Source organism: Apostichopus japonicus, chromosome 16 (genome assembly GCF_037975245.1).
Source record: "Apostichopus japonicus isolate 1M-3 chromosome 16, ASM3797524v1, whole genome shotgun sequence".
Taxonomy (NCBI): Eukaryota; Metazoa; Echinodermata; class Holothuroidea; order Aspidochirotida; family Stichopodidae; genus Apostichopus; species Apostichopus japonicus.
In genome coordinates this window covers 9,370,935-9,394,454 of record NC_092576.1, presented here as the reverse complement: position 1 = coordinate 9,394,454, position 23,520 = coordinate 9,370,935, and the positions used below count along the sequence as shown (strand labels likewise).

At 36.2% G+C, this 23,520-nt stretch overlaps 1 protein-coding gene and 1 long non-coding RNA gene across 14 annotated transcripts in view; one reads left to right on the top strand and one right to left on the bottom strand.

Moving 5' to 3' along the window:
* The window catches only part of LOC139981981 (uncharacterized), a 471,811-nt gene that overhangs the window by 9,017 nt on the left and 439,274 nt on the right, over window positions 1-23,520 (top strand). For 11 of the 12 annotated variants that reach the window (XM_071994453.1, XM_071994455.1, XM_071994452.1 and 8 more), the window contains exon 5: window positions 4,860-4,900. The exons of the other annotated variant lie outside the window; for it this stretch is intronic. In XM_071994453.1, coding sequence (XP_071850554.1) covers window positions 4,860-4,900 — 41 coding nt within the window. The remainder of the gene's footprint in view (window positions 1-4,859; window positions 4,901-23,520) is intronic. 12 annotated transcript variants of the gene reach the window in all.
* On the bottom strand, window positions 121-3,607 carry LOC139981993 (uncharacterized). Of its 2 annotated transcripts, XR_011797945.1 has the most exons (4): window positions 3,421-3,607; window positions 2,367-2,551; window positions 1,768-1,981; window positions 121-1,244 (listed from the first exon to the last, which is right to left on the bottom strand). It is a non-coding gene; the product is annotated as an uncharacterized lncRNA (long non-coding RNA). The 2 variants fall into 2 exon arrangements; XR_011797946.1 differs by lacking the exon at window positions 2,367-2,551 and having other exon boundaries at window positions 3,421-3,601.

The window sequence follows — 23,520 nt, the reverse complement described above, 5'->3', positions numbered from 1 at the left end:
TTCAACAGGTTAAAATTACTCTTTACAGTTGCACATGATGTAGGTCTAACACTTAACAAGCAAGTTAAGGCGAGGGAGAACTTCCAGCAGATGGAGTAAAAATCACTGTTAACAAAAATCTGAAAATATCATTTTATTCCAACAAAGTTAAGACAAGTTAATGGATCAAACATGAATGGCAAAAGTATAGTACTACACAATAATGCAAAGTTGAGGGCAATGAAAAAGAAAACATAAATTTGGAGTCTAACAAGAAAGCAAACTTCTGAAGTAAACGCTTTCATATTACACATTACAAACTTACATATATTATGAAATACCAACTAAATATGTTCATTAAAACAATGATTTCATGTATTGCTGTGGCAATTAAGAAAGGAAACTCTATCTGTTAAAACAATATAAAGGTTAATTTTTTATCAATCATTATATCAAAATAAAAGTTACAGCTGAATAGATAAAAGTTATTCAAGAGTTAGCATTACCAAACTATGTAGTCTGCAATTCTGCATGCTAGGCAGACAATAATAATAGCTAGTCAGACAGTAACCTTTTGAAAGGAATTCATTCTTAAATTGGCTACCAATCAGATCTTAAAAAACAATATTTACCTACAAAGCATGTATTTGTAATGCATATTTATACTGAACACATATGTGACGACAATATACTGTCTATTCTGGAGTTTGAATAAAAATCTGAATACTGTTTAATGGCATTTGTACATACTGATTACTAGAAATGTTAGTTCTTTAAAAAAATAAGGCAAAAGTGGAAAGATGACTTTGCCAAGTAAAAGTCAACATCAGTCTATAATAGTCATGGTTAAATCACTTTCAAGAAAAACTGTCCAGAAGATCTCCATTGAAAACTTAAGTTGTAATTGACAGCAACATACTTTCCATTTCCTGAATTTAATTAAAAAACTAAATACCATATAATGGCAAACAATAACTGTTTAAAACATAATAATAAATATTGGTTTAACCCTACTTTGAAAAAAGAACTGTCTGGAAAAATTCCTCTGAAAAGTTAACTTGTCAGTGACAGCAATATGCTGTCAGTTTGAATAAAACTAAAGACTGTTTAATGCTAAGCAATAACCATTGAAAAAAATAATATGATACTAATGTTTTAAGGCCGCCTGTTTTTCGATTGACGTCAGCTTCTCGGATATGTATTTGCTGAACCTTGCAGCTTCCTCAGTAAACTGCAGCTTTCTTTCAAACGTTCCACGAATTGTGCTGCAAGAAACAAAGCGTATGAACACTTAAGAATTGACTTATCATGATTAACAGTAACAGTGTGGTCCTAAAACTTAACAAACTCTCTTGCATTGCTAGATGAGTGCTTTCATGGAAAGTTAAGGTCAAACTTTCCTATGGTTTAGAATGTCTGACGATATTTATCTCTGTTGGTATCCAACCTGAATGGACTAGCAATCACAGTCTAACCAAGAACATTCTTTTGGTTTAGAATTTGGGTTTGCTCAATCTTTTGGTTGGAAAAACTACACCACTATGGTAGTTTGATTGTAGGCTTCCTGTCAGAACTCAAAGGCAATTAAGAACCAACCAAAATGATATCAGTTGTTAACTCATGATACTGGAATGCATAATCCTACTGATAAATAGTTCTGTCAGTGTTAAAAAATTACTTACTCCTGAAAAACAGCTTATTCAGTAAATTATATTGTACACTTGTGTACTAAGTCATGAGCTTGTAATATAAATGGTAACTGTTTGAAAGCTTTTCATAATGACTAACCTTCCATAGCATTAACCTTCACGGGAGACAACAGCGGTTTTGCATCTCTGTCACTGTTGAATCGTGTGCAAGCATTCCCAACGACTTTCGTTTTCAAAGTGTTGGTACCCCAAATCAACACCAGTAAAGTCTTCACGAACATAGAGTGTTTCTCTTAACTACAAATGGCCTCCCACTTGTCTTCAGGAAGCCCAAAATCTGCACCAATATTGACCTGTGAACAGAAAATATGATATACCTGTAAGCATATATACAGATATAGCACATGATAACTCACATTATCATAAACATACATTAACATTAAAATTTTATATCAACATATTGGGAGGTAAACATTTAAATCAAGGTCCTTCCAGTTATAAGCCAGGAATAGCAGCTTTACCAAATAATTACTAGCTTTGCACTATAACACCAAGTTTTTTTTTCAAAGCTTAATAACCATGTTTATAATTATCCCAAATCAGTAAAAAATTGGCCAAACTTATGACGCTTGTACGTAAATGATGTACCAGACTGTTTTTTATATATTATATATAAACAGGTTATGAAAAGTATCTAAATAATATCATTACACATTTGGGTACAATAGTTAAACTCACCCTTCCATTTTTTTTTCTCTACGGCACTTGTTCCTTTGCTTTTTGGACTCTTGGATAAACTCTTAATATCATCTTACACCATTATGTCTGTAAGCCATATACGTTTTCCTCTTCTGTTGTTGCCTCCACACTGGTGTCGTACATCACAGGAAACCTCCCCTGGATATTTGGTTTTTCAATTCTTCCTGGAAAAAGGAAATAGCAAAACAGCAGTAGTCATGAATCATTTGAAAAAATGAAATAAAGTTGTCACCACAAAGTGATGTGAGATTTGCTTCCACAATAGTCTGAAAAAAGGATTCCCAAAGTCTGAAGCAGACTGTATAAAGCTGAACATTTGAACCAGAGTGTCATCATTGCAACCAGAATCAAATGCCCAGACTACAGAGATAATAAAACATGGGCTAAATCTTTGTTTGTTTTTAAGATCTAAAAATACAAGATTTTAGAAACACAAATGCACTGAGCCAACTTATTTATAGGCCTAATTGTTTTAAGTTGTTATTTTGCTTGCTCACTTAACAAGTCTTATTAAGACCTAGGCTAGAGAAGAAACAGTTCTTTGTCACACTAGGCCTAAGTCAGTTTGTCTTTCAGTCGTTTTTTTAGTCTTACTAGTAGTAGTACTAAATTATATAATACCGGTGACTAGCCAACATAATTTGTTCAGCCTACTGTAACAGTAAGTTTGAAGGTCTAGCCTTGTTTTATTCAATAACACATAGCCTACCCATTTAGATTCACATGGGAAATTCAAGAAATCTTTACCAAATGAGTGTAGACCTAAGCTTCAAGTAAACTACAGTATTGAAACTCAGTCCCAGTATTTGTTTGGAAATAAATTAGAAGATTATGTGCGACTGTTCAATCTAGCCCAATACACACATAACACATTGTTAATTGGTGTTTAGAATGCACAGTTTAGTGTTGAGAATGCACTGCAGTACTCAATAGAAAACCTAGGCTACTCACTGTCATTGCACTTGTGTATTGCGAAACGCTAGCCTAACAACGTCACAAGTGCCAGTGGCCTAACAATTAACGTTAGTTTTACCTCCAAGTTTAAGGAACAACAGGTAGGCCGATGGTGGCGGTTAATACTTCCATTCTTCTATAGATCTTCTTGGGTGATTAACAGTTGAAAGTTGCTTGGAGTGATCGTATTAAACCATGCCAAGCAATGCTTACGCTGTGCAATGCAAGTTGCCGTTGCTCCTCGGTTTCGAAATTGAATATGGTGTTGAAGTCAAAGTTCAACCTCGTACAAAATGTGATTATCGTAAAAATTTAAAAAATTGTCTTTGGCCCCAATTTGAGAGTTTCATGTCACTAAAAATTACAAATATAATTAATTAATATCAAAAATTTAAAACAACAGTAAATAAGAAATAATTAAATCATAATACAATTTAAACATTAATTATTTTTATCTTGATCTTGACTTGGCAATATGTGTCTTACTTTCTTAGACTATGAATCACTGATCTAAATATAGATGCGAGCTCGTCTCAATCTTTTGATGTATGTGTATGCTACGTATTCATATACTATCTGGAAGAACTCTCTCATAAATTTAATATGTGAATTTTTCATTTTACCTTAATGTAGGATAAACAATTCAGTGATCAGACATATGTTATACCACATCTTTGCAGTGGCAAAGCCAGCGAGGGCGGGGAAGGGGGGGGGCAGGGGAAAGAGTACCTCCACAAAAAATTTGGGGACGTGATGTCCGACGGTAAAAAAAACGAAGGGAGCAAAAAAAGATTAAATAATTGCATTATTTTGCATATAAGCCCTTTATGAGAAACAACAATTTTCAAGCCCCCCTACCCTCATAAACCTTCCCTGACAACGGTGATCCACCATTATGCGCCTTAAAGTGGAGACAGAAATTTGAACCAACTGGTACCTGTTGAATGCAACTGGTGTAACAGGTACCTGTTAAACCAGTTGTTTTCAACAGGTACCTGGTAAACCAGTTGTTTTCAACAGGTACCTGTTAAACCAGTTGTTTTCAACAGGTACCTGTTAAACCAGTTGTTTTCAACAGGTACCTGTTAAACCAGTTGTTTTCAACAGGTACCTGTTAAACCAGTTGTTTTCAACAGGTACCTGTTAAACCAGTTGTTTTCAACAGGTACCTGTTAAACCAGTTGTTTTCAACAGGTACCTGTTTAACCAGTTGTTTTCAACAGTTACCTGTTAAACCAGTTGTTTTCAACAGGTACCTGTTAAACCAGTTGTTTTCAACAGGTATTTTACCTGTTGAAAGCAACTGGTTTAACAGGTACCTGTTAAAACCAATTGGTACCTGTTACAGCTTACAGGTAATTTACCTGTTGCAACAGGCAATTAACTGGTATAAACTGGTTTTGGTCACAATACCTGTTAAAACCAGTTGTCGTTAACAGGTACCTGTTAGTCCCTGTTGGTCCCGGTTAAAACCAATTGAAATTGTAACAGGTATTAACAGGAATTTTCTCCTGGGAAGTACCCAGAGGCCACTACAGTGGAGTTACTTGTAACAGAAAGTAAGCTCTTAAAATATGCAGTAAATTACATCATCCCAGCATTGTTACAAACGCGGATGAGACATTACTGGATAACAAAAGTAAATTCAGAGCACATAAAGATGAATCGGTTAAAACTGTATCACACTTTCCTCAAGCTATGTAGTAGCAGGTATAAGTTTACTGTATGGTAATACGCACAACACTCTCAGTAGCTGTAATGATTTCTTTAGAACATGAACACACAAAACGGATAATCTTACTCCCATGACTGAAATCAGTTGTAAGTAGGGATGTCCATGGAAACTTAACTTGTCCACAGTTAGTGCTTGTTCTAACTGAGTGACATGATATTTGTGGTCAGTACTGTCCTTTACACATTCAATTCATCTATGGTCAACATGTTACAAATTTGTGATTAATTATTAAAAGTTAATTACGTACTGCATGTTGAAAAACATAAGCTTCCTTTCTCCCAGCATTTCACATGTCATAGGGAAAAAGTTTTTGGCACATGGGAACCCATCAGATACCAATGTCTTTAATAGTACTTAGGGAACCCTTTTTTGTCTTCTTAAAGCATAATGTTACGTGTCTGTAATCTGCATCATTCGCATTGTGAAAGTTGTACTGTGTGCAAATTCTTGATGGAACTTAACATCTGACATAATAACTTATAAAACGAATCCTACTGAGGAGCTTCTAAAGGACTAATTATGTTTTACAGTTAATCCAACACTTTTTCCAAACATGTGAATGTGGATTTAGTGTTACATCAGAAGTGGATTGAAAATACTGCTAAATATTTAAGCATAAATTTGAACTGATATTGTTCTAGGTAATACACATTTATGTGACTTTCAGAGTAGTTATTGATATGTATATAGTAAGTGGTTATGCATCTGTTATGTCTTTCTTGATTTTGCAGCCACATCAATGCTCCCTGTGCCTGTTATTGATGGGTGCTATAGTCAACCCGAATCCTGCACACTCATGATGACTACGGAAGAAACAATTACCTGTTCTGTCAAGGGTGTACCCCACTACTATGAACTGAACCTTGATTTGTACACTCTTCCAGATCTCCGTTGTCTTTCTCCCATCACTGACAGGGTTGACACTCACCCCAGTGGTTACTATGACATCATCACTAGCTGTCATTACATTGTTGATGAGCCAATCATGGAACCTATTGTCCATTGCTTTTTGTCAGGAACTGACAGGAATATTCAACCTGTGAACTCTACAGTTAAAGCCAAGATCATGTGGCAAGGTAAGAGACAAATGACCATCAAAACCACTGAAAATGCTTCTACACAATGCCTAATAAATTTCTGTGAGAACTTTCAAAGCAAAATGAAAAGATTGTGTGTTTGTGCATGTGATTTGCTAACTAGGTGCCTCAGAAATTACTCAGTATATGTTTGGTTTAGTGGATCTCATAGGTTGTCTGAGGTTCTTGGTGACAAAAGGTGAAACTTTGTAATGTTAAGAATAATTTCTTTCTTAATGTCTGTTATTTGTTTATATCACTATAAGTTTTGTCAAGATATATTGACCACTCCTCCGCCACGCTGCGTCCCATCCCCCTTGTGGGTAGGTAGGAGGGAATTGAGTCAGGTAAGCTTGTCACTTGTAAATATCGAAACCAGGTTTTGGAATATTTATTTGCTCCTCGCTTACCTGTTTGCTTACCATGGCAGCGGCCCAATCTGCTCCAGACCAGATGACAACTGCTACAATAGTAGACAGTTTCTCGACTCATCCAGCAGAACAGGACCAGCCGGTCCCACAGAATTTGCCCCGATCGCATTTCCCAAGGAGAGTCTCTCCTATCGTCCTGGACCCGTACGCACTGCAGATCCAAGCCTCGAGGCCTTTTCAGAACTAGGGTATTGCCTTGAAGACTTTGAGGATGACCGGTTGTCTAGGAAGTTTCGGATGAAGAAGTGGAACCAAAGGGTAACACCCTCCCACCAGACCTCATTGCGAAGTTGGTGGCCATATTTAGGCGGAGGCTGGGGTTTAAGGACTCACTAACAGAAGCCACGGCTTCAAAGTTGTTGTCCCAGCTGTGCTCCACAACGAGGCGCCAGCAGACAAGACGACAAGTCCTTGTTTTACTGGTTGACCCGCTGTGCTATGAAAGAGTGGACGACATCCAGAAACAAACGGCCTTCCCTCTGATGCAGGTTAGAGGGTGAACGAGGACATGTGGAAGTGCTTGTTCCGTCCTCCTCCAATCCCTAGGGACATGAAAGACTGCCTCCAAGCGGAGAAAGGCATAGCGAGTGGTACCTTCAAGTGCCACTCTTCGAGCTGGACTAGGCATCCCGAGTTGGCATGAAGTTTGCATCAACATTTCTGTTGCATCAGCAACAGTTGCTGGAGTACATGTACCAGATCCCAGACCATGAAGCCACCAGATTGTGGGCTCCTGGCTAGATCCAGATACTGGTAGCAGCAGCAGTAGCAATCACCATGGTACAACCCCCAAGGGCAACAAGGGCACCAAATGGCTAAAGCGCTGGCCCGCAAATAGCAGTACGGCCAACAGTTGCGTACGACAGACCCCGATAAGACCAACAGAGCAGCCAGCTGACCAGGTCAAGGTTCAGTGCCTAACGGCCCCAGGGATGTTCACCCTACCACCTACAACAAACGACAACTCAAAGAGGGGTACCTTTCTGTACGATCAGTACAAACGGAAACAGTGTTGTCAGTAGGTTAAAACCACACCCCAATAAGTCTAGTATGGCTTACCTGGCATGTCAATAAGTAAAACACTGTATCCCAATTCACAAGTCAGTAATTTGGGACATAGCTTTGGCTTTTGTCGACAAACTTTCAGTTCTGTTACCAAATTGTTGACCCTTATTATGGCCAGCAAGAAAGACGAAACTTTGAATTCATCGGTTGTTGAAGAACTTGGGAGGATGGCTGATCATTGTAGTACTTTGCTGCTAAATGATCAGAACACCCCAGAATGCTTGAAGAAATAAAGGAGGCTCAACTCAAGTCTCAAGTCAGTGGCAAAATTATTTCATTTGGTCCCCTATCCCGACTTGTAATTCGGGAAGGCTGCAGCTTTCCTCTGTTTTTTGAATTATTACAAAGTAATGGTGGTTATGCCAGTGAGTTATGCAGCTTGTGAAAGGAAATTCTCAACCGTCAGTAGAAATTTCCAACAGAACACTTCTCTTGCCCCAGACTCTAAAGGATTTAACCCAAATTTCTGAGAATGGCCCATCCATAAAAGATTTCAACCCTACCACATCAATTGACAACAGGTAATATTCCAGCAAAGGGCAACGTCGCACTAACGGATATCGATCCCCAAACACAACATCAAAACGCAATTCACCACCAACAAGCGACTCATCAGATGAAGAACTAGTTTGCCAATCCCCCCCCCCTCCGCCATCCGTATCTTCGAATGATTCATCTTCATTCAACACCATCATTTATTCATTTTCCCAAAGATAAGTAAGTAAGCAGTTTTCGCAGGAAGTTTAGCAGAAACCGAATGTGTGCAAAAAGGAAAAAAAAACCTGCATATTTTCACAAAAAGTTGACAATGTAACTGCTATCTAAGGTTTGTGGCAACAGTAAATGTATATATTCCTATAGGAAAGTTGATTGCAGTGAACATGAAGTAAGTCCAACTCACATTTTTGTTCAACGACCAATGTCAATGGGAGATAACTGTGAAATCGCTCACTATTTTTACGTACATTATGTACAAAGATTTTTCAGATGCAGTGACTTTTTACGAAGTGTATTGATACGAACTGAACTTTCAAGGGAACAAACGTAAATGTAAAATAATAATTTTGACGAAATAACATTACATATCTCGAAAAAAACAACAGGAAGTTTATTGGATTAATTTTTAGTAAAAAAAATTGATAATTCTCGAGCCCTGACCAATGAAACCTGTATTAAGTCCGACATTCAGTAATCGATCGATAATAATAATAATTGTCAGTGCCAAGCGTTTTCTTAACTTATTAACGGTACTAACACATGTTTACACTGATACAGTAGTCTGATGTCATGTCAAGTGAAAGTAACAGATTGTCAGCCATGCCATTGCTTATTTTGTGTGTCCTATACAATGCTTACAACGTTCCACAATCTGATATTTTCACATATACCATGTTTGAAACACTTTTGACGAACCACAATTTACATAGATCGTTTTTGCTGTAAACAACTAACAGTAACACTATACCGCGATATCCTAAGTTAGGCCATACTACCCAGGCTTACATCACACAAACAATTAGTGGGAAAAATGGTGACTAAATGTAACGTTTTGGCGAGTAGAATTTTAGACTCGGTCGCCAATTGGCGAGTAGTTTAAACAAATTTGTCGAGGCCTGATGGTCACCCATCACTCATCTCACTTGTGCCTAACAGATGGCTTGGATTCTCTCTCCCTTTTGTGTTGGGTTCACGTACCAACCATAGCCTGCCCTGCTGCGGCCCCTTGGCCGCTTCGGAATGGAAAAATCCGGAAGGAATAGATCGTGTGCGGACACCCGTAGCGGAAGTCACCGTGGCGCATTGCAAATTACACCAGTTGAATTTTTATAGATCAGGAAAGTAGTGTATGACTGGTAATGGGTTAGAAAATTGGCATCAGGCCCAATACCAGACAATTGGTAAATAATCAGCATTGGCAAACTCCATTGCGCTACCGAATATTTGGAACCGATTATTACGTCCAACATAAATGATTATATTTTTCCACGCTTTTGATTCACCACAACCACAACGGGAGTAAACGCTATTCATAGCCGGAGAAGGTGCACTAATCTACCGTGTAACGGTATCGCAAGTCCCTCACGCGAGTTTGTACTAATGCTGTTCGATACAACTTCATACAGTTTACCCGTGTTAAGCTAAGGGGGATGACGTAATTATTATTTTCTTCACTTCGCTTCTTGCATCTATAAAAACCTGTTATCCATGTTTAACGATTAACAAGAAAGATTTATTGTCTTGACTAAATATAAAACTAAAGCAATATACTTTTGAACCACTTTGACGGTAGGTGAAAACTGGAAAGTGAAAACGATTAAACATTGGGCTTAATTCATTGTGAGTTCTACGTACATTAGGCTAGTCTGGCTAGAGAACGGTTGAGCTTCATAACTGCTCAGTTGGAAATGCACCCAAGATTTTACAAATATGATAAAATGATGAAATCAAGGCTCCAAATACTCCTAAAAATGTTTGGCGACAGTCCTCAGTAGTTCTACTGCATTACAGTATTTTGTGATTAGGAAAACATTCTTACCCGTATTTTTGTGAAAAACCCGAAGCAACTTTTTTTTCCCTGACCGCATGTACCATACGTGCTTAAAAAAAACCTTTGCAGTAACTGAACTCCTTCACTGCAACCGACTAAAGCAAGGCTGATTTCCAGCAACACGCACGACAAAGTCAATGGGACTTTAGTGTGTGATTTCTCTCACATGTACAGTAGTTAAGTCCATGGAGAAGCGCCATTGACTTACCGTGTATGATCGTTTGAAACAATGTTCGATCGGAAGGTTTCCCTTGCAGATGTTAATCACTGAAAGCTTGAAGCAAACGTTCGGGATTGTTTTATATTTCATAATAAAATAAAACTGTTAGCAACCTGCTTATCGACTAAAGAGCCTGTGTAAGAGAATGTGCAAAAGTAAGTTGGCCTGAAGTTTCAATCCTGCTAGGATTGAAACGTCAGGCCAACTTACTTTTATATATTATTTTTGATATTAGATTATATATTTCGATATCAGATTACGAACTAACAGATATTTTATTTCCGTGCAATATACTTTTCACTTCATTTATGTTGGAGTTGCAACACTGATAATGGTATAATACCAGTTGCAAAGCTTTCCTTAACTTTTTTTTTCATTTTGTAGCCATTGGCTACTATTTTCCCCCTTCTGTAGTCTGTACAGCACTGTCATTTACTGTTTTTGGCAGGATTGCAATATTTCCACTCATCATTGTAACCGTACAGTGCCCCATGTATGTATGTCAGTGCTCTTTATTTGCTCCATTAATCTTCAATGTGAATTGTTAAGTGGTTCATTTACATCTTTGATTGTATTGGCCTAGAAGTTGGTAATCATGCATAACACTAATCATACATTAGACCAGTTCCACGAAAATTATGAAATAATCCGTAATCGGCATTGGCCCGATTGTCACAGGAACTAGTCGGTAATCGGTGAGAACCGATTGTCATGTAATCGGTCGAACACAACAGGAAAGTGGGTTAGTGTAGTTGGAGATAATGTAGGTAAGTATCGTCATTCGTAAATACTCAAACCAGTGAGTTTTGGGGTTTATGAATGAATTTTCCAGATGTTCCCTGGTATGACCTATCCTTTCATTTAAAATTTCTAAAGGACAAAGAACAAAAGCAATGTCACATACACATGTTCCTTTAAACAGTGGAACTGCAGTGTCCATGTTTTAAACTGTCATCAAATTATTATTACAAAGGGCAGTGGATTGTGTACTGTTACATAAACAGGACACATGAAGAAAAACATTTGCATAATCGCTCAAGAATTCTGCCAAATAATGTAGAACCAGTGGCAAATACTGATGGCAACTGGACACAACTCTGTTCTTAGAATTTGGATGATCACCCCATATTGTATACTTTTAACTCTGATGAAGTTATTATAATTAAAGGGCAGTGGATTTTGTTAATATTCAATATTGCTACATTTCTTTTCAGCTACAGATCAAGAAGTTGAGAGCTTGTTGAGCTGGCAATCAAATTTGGCAATAGTGTTGCTAGTGTTCCTTGCAGTAAATGGTAAGTTGGGACAGTTTGGACACAAGTTGTTACATTGATTGTATACATGCCTATGAACTGCAATTTTGATGTGGAAAGCAAGTGACGTCATATAGATATGAATTTGTAGTTGGTTGCAGTTTATATTTCTGTCAATATGCATCAACTATCACATGTATTAATCTGCTTGGTGTTGTTTCTGTCAAACTACTTGTCCAACTAATATCTTTCAAATTTGAAATGTGTGAGACCTTTGTTTTTCATGTATGGGCCCCAAGTTGTGTAACTATAGAATTGTTAGGAATAAGAGTCACTTTCTCTATCAGCAGGAATCAGACGTGCTTGCTGAGAGACTAAATATTAAAGCATTTTAAATTTCCTAATAATGATAGTATTTTCAGTTTTTGTAATAATGGCATTGGTTTCATTGTCAGCAATGTTAACATTCTAACTTGAAAAGAAAAATGATTTACAACGAAAGCCCCCATACACAACTTTAAGCTTGGATATCTACGGAACAGAGCAATATTTCTCTTTAGCTGCTTAAAGGAGTTGCCCACCACAACCTGTCTATTATATTTAATACTTAAATATGATACTTGGCTCAAAGTTCATAATTAGTATGCGGATCCACCAATAAAGTCAAAGCTAAAGCCTTGTGCTTCATAATTAGTAAATGTATTGACGTTATCAAGAACAAGAATCCTGTTATTTCATGTGGAGGTCAACAAAAAAGATTGGGAAAAGAGTTAGTCCACCTTTAAAACCACTATTGTTTTAGTATGTTCAAAGATTGTTTGAAGTCAAAAGTCAACAATGTCAGAAAATGTTGCTGTCAAAGGTAAGGATTGAAAAAATTTGGTATGTTGATCCACACTTTTAACTTAAAATTGAAATGAGGCAATGTGTCACTAAAGCCTTTTGGTTTTCTAGTTTATTTTAATAGATAAGTTGGCTGGTTTGCAGTTCAACAGTCATCAAGTTTATGGTGCATGCAACCTGTTACTTCCTAGTATTAAGAAGGCATAATCTTCTGTATTGATCTTGATTTTGTCTTTCATATCTCTCACACTTTCCAGTTATACTATTCTGGCTCCAATTCATTTTGAGGAAAGTTGGTAAAGATTGTCTAAAAAAGATTCATATGTATGTTGCGGTAAGTTACTAATATATTCACCTGTATTTGACGGCTTTGTTTATCATATGTGGAAGTTTAGACCTTCCAGTAAAAAGAAACATTCACAATGCATTCTAAGCCAAGTATGCTATCCAGTTGGTGACAAGGATTAATCCTAATAATAAAAGGGTGCATTGGAGTCAATTTGTGCTGCTCAAAACATCTAGACATAGTCTTTTTTAAAGTTTACAATTCGTACAGTAAATTTGAGGTTTATGCTTTTTGCACATAAAGTAACGAAAATACCATTTAACTGAAAATATAATGAAAAGTCAACATAGAACTTTAGTTTTTGCAGAGTTTGCCTATTGTGCAATGCTACACCATATAAACTGTTGTTGAAGTTGCACATTAATTTCATGTATGGTTTCTGCATATAAAGTACTAAATATACTAATACATGTAATTGTACAAACAATAAACCAATTGTATACATAATCTTGGTTTTGTGTAGAGTTTGGCTGTTTTGCAATGCTACACCAGATTAAGTGTTCCTTTATTGTAATTATTTTATCTTTTCATTATCAAGTTTCAGTAAAGTTGAAGAAGCCCCTTATTTTATGTTGAGATGGTTTATCCAATTGAAAATTATCTCAATCAGATCTACCATGATGACCTTGTTTTTAAGATTGGTGACCTTATAAGATGTCATCAGTAATTGTCTTTAGTACTTCAGCTACTTAAATAAAAGTCACTCTTAAAGCAGCATTTTGCGTCCTTTTCTATGATTTTTCTCAACCTCACTGACTCCACTATTCCATAACAACATACATAACTAGCTTTAAATCTTACTTCATTTGGTTGCATAAAAGTCGAAAAATTTGCAACTTTCAACTTTGTTTTTCTCCAAGATATTTACCGTAAGAACCCAATATACCTCGCCCATAATATGAATATTTAAACACTTCGAACATCATTGACCAATACGTAATCCAACACCAAGCTTGATTTGTGTACAGTCTATATGGCAGTTGTACCAGGGAGTTCCATTACATCTCCTTGGTTGTACCAACAGAAAGTATTGAATCTATATTTAGCAACGGCTCATAACTAAACCTGCATCTCTGATTGGTTGAATTCAAACTAGTGCGTTTGGCAGAACTGTATGCGATTAATTTTAACTGTGGAATTTGTCGAGGACACTCTTCTCATTATCTGCAAATATAGTTAATTACTCGCCAATTAACGTTGTTTTACAGGGAAAAACTTGGCTAATATCTTAGTTTGCTGTTTTGTGATTGATACAGTATATGTCAAAAAATCGATGGACATGTCAAAATAGTAGAAAATGGCGACCAAAGGCAAAATGCTGCTTTAAGTTTCTTTTTGTCATTAAGTTGTTACAACATTGCATGATATAATATGATTAATCAAAGTGTATCCAGTGGATTGAAGCTTAGTATAACTTTTCGATTTTCATTTACACTAAACTTGAACTTTAATGAGTTCAAGGTACTGAATGTCCTTATGTATTGTTTCAATTTTCTTAAATTATAGTTAAATTCCTTAAATTATAGTTATTGATCCTTGTATTATAGTTAATGGTAGAATGTGATGTTCCAATATCTCAACACAGAGTGAGTTGATGTATTTAAAAGTATGATCAATTGTTGTAGTGTTTCAACTAAGTTTCACATAATATTTTCTTTTCTCTTCAGAACCCAAGAAAGAAGAAAAAAGGTAAGATCACACTGTAAAGCTTTTCATATTCTTTATAGGATTTTAGTTGGTCAACCATTAAGTCTGTCAGATTTATACTTCATGGTAACATTCATTTAACCTCTGAGTCATAGATTTGAGTTAGCATAGTTGTTCTTCCAATACATGCTACATGTATTAATATGTGGCAGACAGATCATATAGTGAAACTGACTATGGCATTTCTTGTTCGTTCCATATATCTCCAAGAATTGTTCCAGAACTGGTTAAACTTTGCTGAGGTCATTAATTCATTATTACATTTATATGATGCCAATGTTCATCAAGGAGGAGTTCTTGCAGTGAGAAATTTTTACAAGAATTTGCATTCTATCAATATTCCTTTCTTTAGATCTTGCTCCCTGTTTGGTTCCTTGAACCTATGTAGTCAGGTTGGTGTGTGTTTGGGTGTGTATGTATGTGTGTCTGTGACACTTGCTTGGTTACACTGTAACTCAACAAGGAAAGTTGGACTAAACTCAAACTTGGTATATAGATCTGCCATAGTGAGAAGGTGTATTGTTTTTGGTGCCTGTATCACCAAAGGTCAGTTAGAGGCCAAAAACCAAAATATTAAAATAGCAATAACTCTCATTGACAGGGTCCGACATGGTTGATATTTTAGGAGTAGTTGTGAATAGGGTAAGGAATCATTTCCAAACATAACGGTCATGTGATCCAAGTTCAACAAAGGTCAATTAGTGGTCAAAAACTAGTATTTTTGCCAAAACTTGAGAACCAAATGTCCGTCAAGGTTGGGAGTTACGCTATTGTAATCCTATAGTCGACCTGCATTTGGGTGACCTTTGACTTCAGGTTGACCTCCGTTGACCTCTATAGTTTCTATCAAGTCGATTCTTTGAATTTTCGTGGGCTTATTCAGATCTAAACTGTCCATAAGTTGACTCCTCTGTAACCTTTGTGTGCTAAGTTATTAGAGATCAAGGTTTGTTTGGTTTTGTTAAAATTCTTAATAAGTACTGTTAGGATGATTCTGTGAGTTTTGTAAAATGAGCCAACTCTTGCTCATATCAGACACCTGGTCCTCAACAGGTTCTCAAAAAGACCAAAGGTGGATTTGTGATATTTTTTGCAGTAATGTTGTCTGTGTACATCGGACCACATCACAATTTCAGGACAGTGCTGCTCCCTTGTAAATATTCCTTACAAGCAAGGAACCATAGTGCCCTTTAGGCTCTTGTTTGGGTTTAAAAGTGATATTGAATGAGGTGTCTCATTTTACCAAGAGGCCACGGAATCAGAATGAACAATCGGGAAGGGCCGTTTCCGGCCATCTGGGGGGTTGTAAAACCAAAAATTTTCTTGTACACTCCGCACCAACAGATGGTGGCGCTCTGCTCAGATAGTCATGCCTACAACTTTGAAAATCCTAGCTACACCCCTGGTTCTAATACTGTCGGCAAAATGTAACATCGTGAAAAGTCACGAAATCATTGACCGATTGCGTTTTGGGTTCAATAAAATAATTTGCCCAGAATTTTACCCCTCCCCTTAGACCCTGTGAGTTTTGTAAAATGAGCCAACTCTTGCTCATATCAGACACCTGGTCCTCAACAGGTTCTCAAAAAGACCAAAGGTGGATTTGTGATATTTTTTGCAGTAATGTTGTCTGTGTACATCGGACCACATCACAATTTCAGGACAGTGCTGCTCCCTTGTAAATATTCCTTACAAGCAAGGAACCATAGTGCCCTTTGGCTCTTGTTTGGGTTTAAAAGTAATATTGAATGAGGTGTCTCAATTTACCAAGAGGCCACGGAAACAGAATGAACAATCGGGAAGGGCCGTTTACAGCCATCTGGGGGGTTTGTAAAACCAAAAATTTTCTTGTACGCTCCGCACCAACAGATGGTGGCGCTCTGCTCAGATAGTCATGCCTACAACTTTGAAAATCCTAGCTACACCCCTGGTACTAATACTGTCAGCAAAATGTAACATCGTGAAAAGTCACGAAATCGTTGACCGATTGTGTTTTGGGTTCAATAAAATAATTTGCCCAGAATTTTACCCCTCCCCTTAGACCCTCCCCCAGGACGGTGGTGAGTCAAATATTCAGATATTAGCCATTTTGACTCAATGGGATTTTTCTTAGAGGAAACAATGCTTGGTACATATATGCCACATAGTGGGTAGAAGAGCCATATTGATTTTGGTGCTAATCTCAAGAATATTAATGAGAGAGACCTGTAGTAGCTACTTTCAAGTTGATTATTTGAATTTTCGTGGCCATATTCCGATCTAAATTGTCCATAAGTTGACTCCTCTGTAACCTTTGTGTGCTAAGTTATTAGAGATCAAGGTTTATTTGGTTTTGTTAAAATTATTAATAAGTACAGTTAGGATGATTCTGTGAGTTCTGTTAAAAGAGCCAACTCTTGTTCATATCAGACAACTGGTCCTCAACAGGTTCTCAAAGGACCAACGGTGGATTTGTGATATTTTGGCAATAATATTGTGTGTGTACATCTGACCACAAAACAATTTTAGGACAGTGCTGCTCCCATGGTAACTCACAAATTAAATTAGACTTCATACATTGTATGTGGATCCACTCTAGTGAGGACAAGACACTTATCCATTGCTGGAGAGTTCAAAGGCAATTTGAGGTCACCAGAGAGATCAAAGCAAGGGAAAATTGTTAACAATTATTCCTGTAAATAAAGCTTGGATGAACTTTGTTGGGGTCCTCTTCTTAAGAACAATATATAATCCTAATGTTTTGTAGAGGTAAAAAGTCATTGCCCACACTGGTATCAAAACTTTCATATTTCTCACAGATCTTGAAGAGGCTGAACACCCAATGATGCAAGAAGAAGGGGTTTCTCTGGTGAGATATTTTTCTGACTTTCAGTTGCTTTGAGAAATAATCAGAGAATGTTTTATGTATATTCTGGTAATGATCAAATATTTTGCTTTGATTGATGTACCTACCGTTGATCTGTATGTGTTAACAAAAGGTTAGTTTACTTGTAGATCATTCTGTTTGTTACTTTTTTGTTTTCACATTTCTGCTATGCATTTTACCAGAAAATAGAGCATACAAACATATGGATGTCCTAAGGTTCATCGTTTGGCTATGAATCTAATTTTGAATAAAGCTGGTAACAATAATCAGCTGATAGTGGCTTAAACAGAGGGCACTGTAATATAATGTCAAAAGTTATGTGAAGCTACTGGCAGACTTATGAAAGGATGCTTGCAAACTTGCTCTCTGAGAGGCGTGTTTAGATTTACAATAATTATAATTCAAAGCAATTATTTCTATGAAGTTGCACAATATGCAGTATATACAACAGAATAGTTAAGGTGTCATATTTTGCATATTACAAGGGAAAAGATGACATTGGTTGCAGTACATGGTAATTTCTCCCAGCAGTCTTTGTGTGCTTCTCTTTAAGAGACCATCATACTTATCTTTGCTGTTAGGTTGAAGTCAAACTGGAGTTTATCACATTGCACCGGTAGTATTGTCCATGTTAAGTCCTTGGGTCAAACTCTGGGAAGTCTTTATGTCAATTTAAATGTGGACATTTATGTGGAAAGGATATTAATTGACAAAACGAAAATCTGAAAATGGGCTTAGGCAAGCTGTGAAGAGTATGTCTGATTGGTATGTTACTCAATCCTACATTGACATACAATCCATATTAGGATTACAATGCAGTAGTATGTCAATCGCTCATTTCAAATTTATTCTTTTCTTGCTGCATATTAGACAATTTTGGTCATAGCTGCAAAAGTGCAGAGGAGTTTTGTTTCTCCTCCACATGTAGTGTTTACCATGGCAGTTACTGACATGAAATGGTTTTCTCTCATGGTGTTTGAAAAACAATAGTTTATACAAGTCACTTTACAATCGTCAATTGAGCTGCATGGCCATAGATGTTCTAGTCTTTACAATGTTATAAATCAGATATCTACTGACAAACAAAGCATTCAATATTGCAATAGAATAGTAGTCATTTGGAGTAACATCTAATATCATCATGTTGACATCACAGACCTAATATTACACACTTCCTGGAGTTAAGAAGAAGGGTTATTTGGTATTTATCTAAATTACAAAGTCTAAATAGAATTAGTAATTAGATGTTGGGGTGAGGTTTCCAAATAACAGTGCAGTATATTTTTCCATTTCATTAATGGCACATTGTGTGACACTAAAAACATCCCTAATTCCTTCAATTCATGCTGTTATTTTGTTATACTGACTTTTCTTTTCGGTGTGCTTGTGGTCAGTTTGAATTAATTTGAATGAATCCACCCAGTACTGTCAATTGATGTTGGGCGGCGGGGTGGCGGAGGGGGGAATGTAACACTTCTATAACATTATCTAGTCCACAGTGTGTTAAGTGAATGTGGGAAATTGGATTTTCTTGTACTTGAATGTGTTTATTGCTTATAGCAAGTTTGTGGCCTTGTTTTTACCTACTAGGCCTCACATAGAGAGTTTGCAGTTTTGTCTACCTAACTGTTGAGTAGCTTCCTGAACAACCTCATGCCTGCTGCCAGGTGGAGATAACAGTTTTGACCTACAGTACTGTAGTACTCATTTCTCATGGGTCTTTCAACATTCAGTTCAGTCCAGGATCTTGAGCAGTGTTAATTTAGTGCAGGTTCCTTATGTTATATTTGAGAACATTTACTAGTAGTGTTCATTTTTTATAACTAAGTTGATTAAAACCATCTCTGGTATGGTTTTTCTTTACCATATCCTGAAACCCACACTGTTATTGTGAGGAAAGGAGGCTATATTTATTCTAGTGAGAATACCTGTGGGCAAATAAGGTTGGGTCACTTCCTCCCAGACACTGCTATGGTCAAGATGATTTTTTTTTACTCAGATGAGACTTTTGTTGTTAATTGCAAGATCTGTTGATGACTTTTTCCCATCTTCAGTGTCCAGGTTATTGGTATGATGTGCAGATGATTAATGGTGCGATAGTGAGGTTCAATAGGCAGAGTAGCAAGGTTACTTGGTCAATTGTTGTAGGTTCCCTTTCTTCTCAATAATGAGAATGGTTGTTTGTCATTGGTGAGAGTAGAGACATGCAATGAAAAGCATCAAACCTAGCTGACTTTTCCTTGCTCATCGTTTGCCACTTCAGAAGACAGATTATCCGCAATATATTGCATGAATAAAGGAGTAAAAGAGTTAAAACTATAATTGATCAAGTTTATATGTTTTGATAACTTCTCACCATGTCTATATTCCTTTATTAATCTCTGACCTTACACCATTCTGATGTTTCTATTGCAGCAGCAACCAGTAAGCAACAACGGTAAGTTGCAGAATAGTTTGCTTTATATGTACTTTACTGATTGGATATGTAGGTGCTGTTATAGATTGCATGTTTGGTAAATGTAACCAACCACCAACTACCATTTGCCATTCATTTACTATCCAGATATATTTTAGATCTTTCTGTTATTTTATAAGAATGCTTAACAATTGTCCATTTGATGAATTTCTTAAGGTACAAGTGCTTAACTGTTTCATACCATCTATTTGTTATCTTTTTCATTTCTTGAAAGATGCCATTGAAAAGTGTACCGCTCTCCTGTCCTATCTGGTAAGATAATTATAAATATTCAATTAATAGCATGCTGCCAGGATTGTTCTGTCCATTTGTAAGCCTATCAGTTCCAATGTCAGTCTGTTGATTTTGTCAAAATACCAAAACTGCTATTTTGTGCTCAACTTCTCTTGGGGTGTGATGGAATATTGGCAATATGTGATCCCTTGGTTGAGGACTAAGTTATGAGACTTCAACTGTGTTGGTCAGAATTGTAAAGCAATGGTTACTTAATAAAGCAGCTCATTTGTGTTAAGTCAAGTTTACCACCTACCAAGTTATATATAGATTGATATGATAGTTCATAAAATTATTAAAGTCAGCCTTCTAGTTCTTTTTGTTGTTGACATTTTAACAAGGGAATATTATAAATGAATGTGATTTGGTTAGATTTTGGCTTTCTTGCCAAAGGCAACAGGAACCTATGCTATTGGTGATGGCATGCTTGTATATGTGCAATATTTTGCTTCGAGCGCAATACCTCTCAAATGGAATCTTGCATGTGGAATTTGCAAGAAGATGCCCCTTATTCAGCTCAAGATATTCATTGTTTATTGTAGAGATGAAAGGTTAGCAATGGTCGAAATGTTAAATTTATTCTTTATTTGAAATTGTTTTAAGTGGCATTTGAATTGCCCGTCATGTCAGAGAGCAATCATTTGCCGTGTAAGCAGATAAGCGTGAAAGTGAGGACCTTGCTGATCATATGAATTCAGCAATGGTGTAACTTGAAATCTTGTCTGCTTTGTTCCATGAACTATTCTCATACAAAAAGTGACAAAGAATCACTTAGTCATTTGGCTTTGTTTTCTTGGTGAAGTTTTGTGTAAACAGTGTTATATTTACAGAACCAAATGCACAAATTTGGTATTCCAAATTGGTTCATTGGTTGATCATTATATGCAACACTGTCTTAATTTTTTTATTTTGACAGAAGAAACAGGAGTCACTCCCAGATTCAGGTAAGTACCGATGTGTTATTTTTTGTAACAAAGTGCAATGTAATTGTGGAAAAACATAGACAAAAATAATTTTTCAGTAACACTTTTTTCAATTGTGTTAATGGTGCTTGTGATACCTTGTTTACAGCAACGTTTTGAAGGACAGGGTAAACATTCAAGTGTGATCTGGCTTTGATTAAGCTAATCAGCAGTAGTTTAATTCATTTCAGACAAATAATTTGCCCAGACTTTTTGTTAAGTTTAAATAAAGTCATGTTTCTCAATGATTTTAAGTGGATGTGGATGGGTTTAACAGAAATACTGGTAGGATTATGACACTAAATAGGCTTCAGATTCAAGGAGAAACCTTTGCAAAGATAATGTTGAATGGTATTTTATTTGTAAATGCCTTTGTGCATTTATCTTTCCACATTTCAAATTTCCATACAGAGCCAAATAAAATCTGAATATATCTGATCATGACTAGGTGGATCTATTGGCTTCACACAATAAACCGAGATGGCTTCACCAGTTGCGTAACATTTTAAGTATTAGTTATCTCGTAAACAGGTAACATTGTCTTGCTCTTACCCCATCCCCCCAACCCTTTGTATCTGATTCACCCATATAATACATACGTACATTCCAAGCATATATTCTATTAGTGCTTTCAAATATTAGCCTGGATTCCTGTTTGAAATATTAATTCAAACATCCATAGTGCAAAATAAATTGCTTTCATCAAAGAAAGTTAACTGAAACAGTTTGTGTGTTCTCTTTTCATCTAGGTTTGTCATCTAGTCCCAATAGCAGCACAGCATCTAGAGACCTTATGGAACTAGAAGCAAGAAATCCACAAGACATTGAAGCTGCTGTGTGATGATAAATCAGCTATGAGCCTTGAGTAAATTTTATTTATTTTTTATTTTTTATTTATTCGCATTTTTTCCAGGATTGCTTATTCAGCAAAAGCTGGTTTCCAATAAGGCCATGCTTTTAACAATAAACGTTTTACGTAAAACATAGCAAAACAAAACAAATTAAATGTACAGATACAAAACAATTAAAGCTGTAAAGTGAAGACAACTGCAAAATATGTGTAAAAGTAAGTTAGCCATGTACAAAATAGATGAAAATGGAAATAAAAGAATTATCAAAAATATAAGAATAATCAAAAATATAAGAATTATCAAAATAGAGAAATTATTTAAAAACATAAGAATTAGCAAAAGGTGTCAAATATTAAAAAGATAAAACAGAATAAGAATATAACACATACATAAAAGTTATATGAGACTAAATGAAATAAAGAAAAACAATATAAGAAATCATGATAGTACATATTAGAATAGGGCAAGAGTTATGTCACTTTAAACAGCATCGAGACGTTTTATTTCGTTTTTGAAAATGGCAAGACTTTTCTCTTTGTAATTTCTGTATATCAGCAGGTAGCATATTCCAGAGTTTTGCTCCGGTGTAGGAAAAGGACTTTTTGTATGCTTCCGTTTTACATAAATGGACAATAACTTAGTTTGATGTTGAATGATTGGCATTTTGTACATTCCTACATGGTTACATACACATACTTCCATGGTCATTTTTACAAGTACTTCCACAGTTACCAAAGTTACTTAGGACAAATTGTAACATACCACTGATGTTGTGCCACTGGTAACATTGCTAGTCAGAAATAAACCATGAAAAGAAAAAAGGAAAAGCAGGTACTACACGCACAAGTTTGGTTGAAGCAAACTGAATATTCATCACAGTGGCAGGAATTGCAATAAATTACAAGAGGTAAGACAACTGCAAGTTATCCAACCGATAGCAACCAAAATATGATGTGATTGGTGGTTGTGCTGAGATGTATCCACATTTATGGTCTAATACATGGAACTCAACATATATGTAAGGTAGGCCTGGCTCTTTTGTCATTTTATACAAGAAGGGCTTTCAAGTAACTTCATAAGATGTTTCTATAACTTAACACTACATTCCTGTACATATCACTTTTGGTATTCCAAAACAGATATGATAATAATAACAACAGAGCATGTGTATAGAGCAAGCATCTGCTGAGCATTCTACTGTAGTTTACAACATACTTAAACAAAGTTATTTAAAGACTTTTTGGGGATTCGTATATAAAATAGACCCTGCTTTCATTCAAATTGTGAATGCAGTTAAGTCCTTTCAGTGAAAGAGGATGTGTTGTGAAAGTATGAAACTATTTGCCGGTTGTGACTTTGGTTTTGCATATATCTTTTAAAAGCTCACAAATTTGCACTAGACCCAACCCAACCATGTTCGTTTACGTGAGCAATAGAGATGGTTTATTATAACTGACTAAAATCAGTGGAATTACTTATGTGTGTAAACTGCAAAAGGTCTGGTCTTCACTGGTTTGGGCTGTTAAT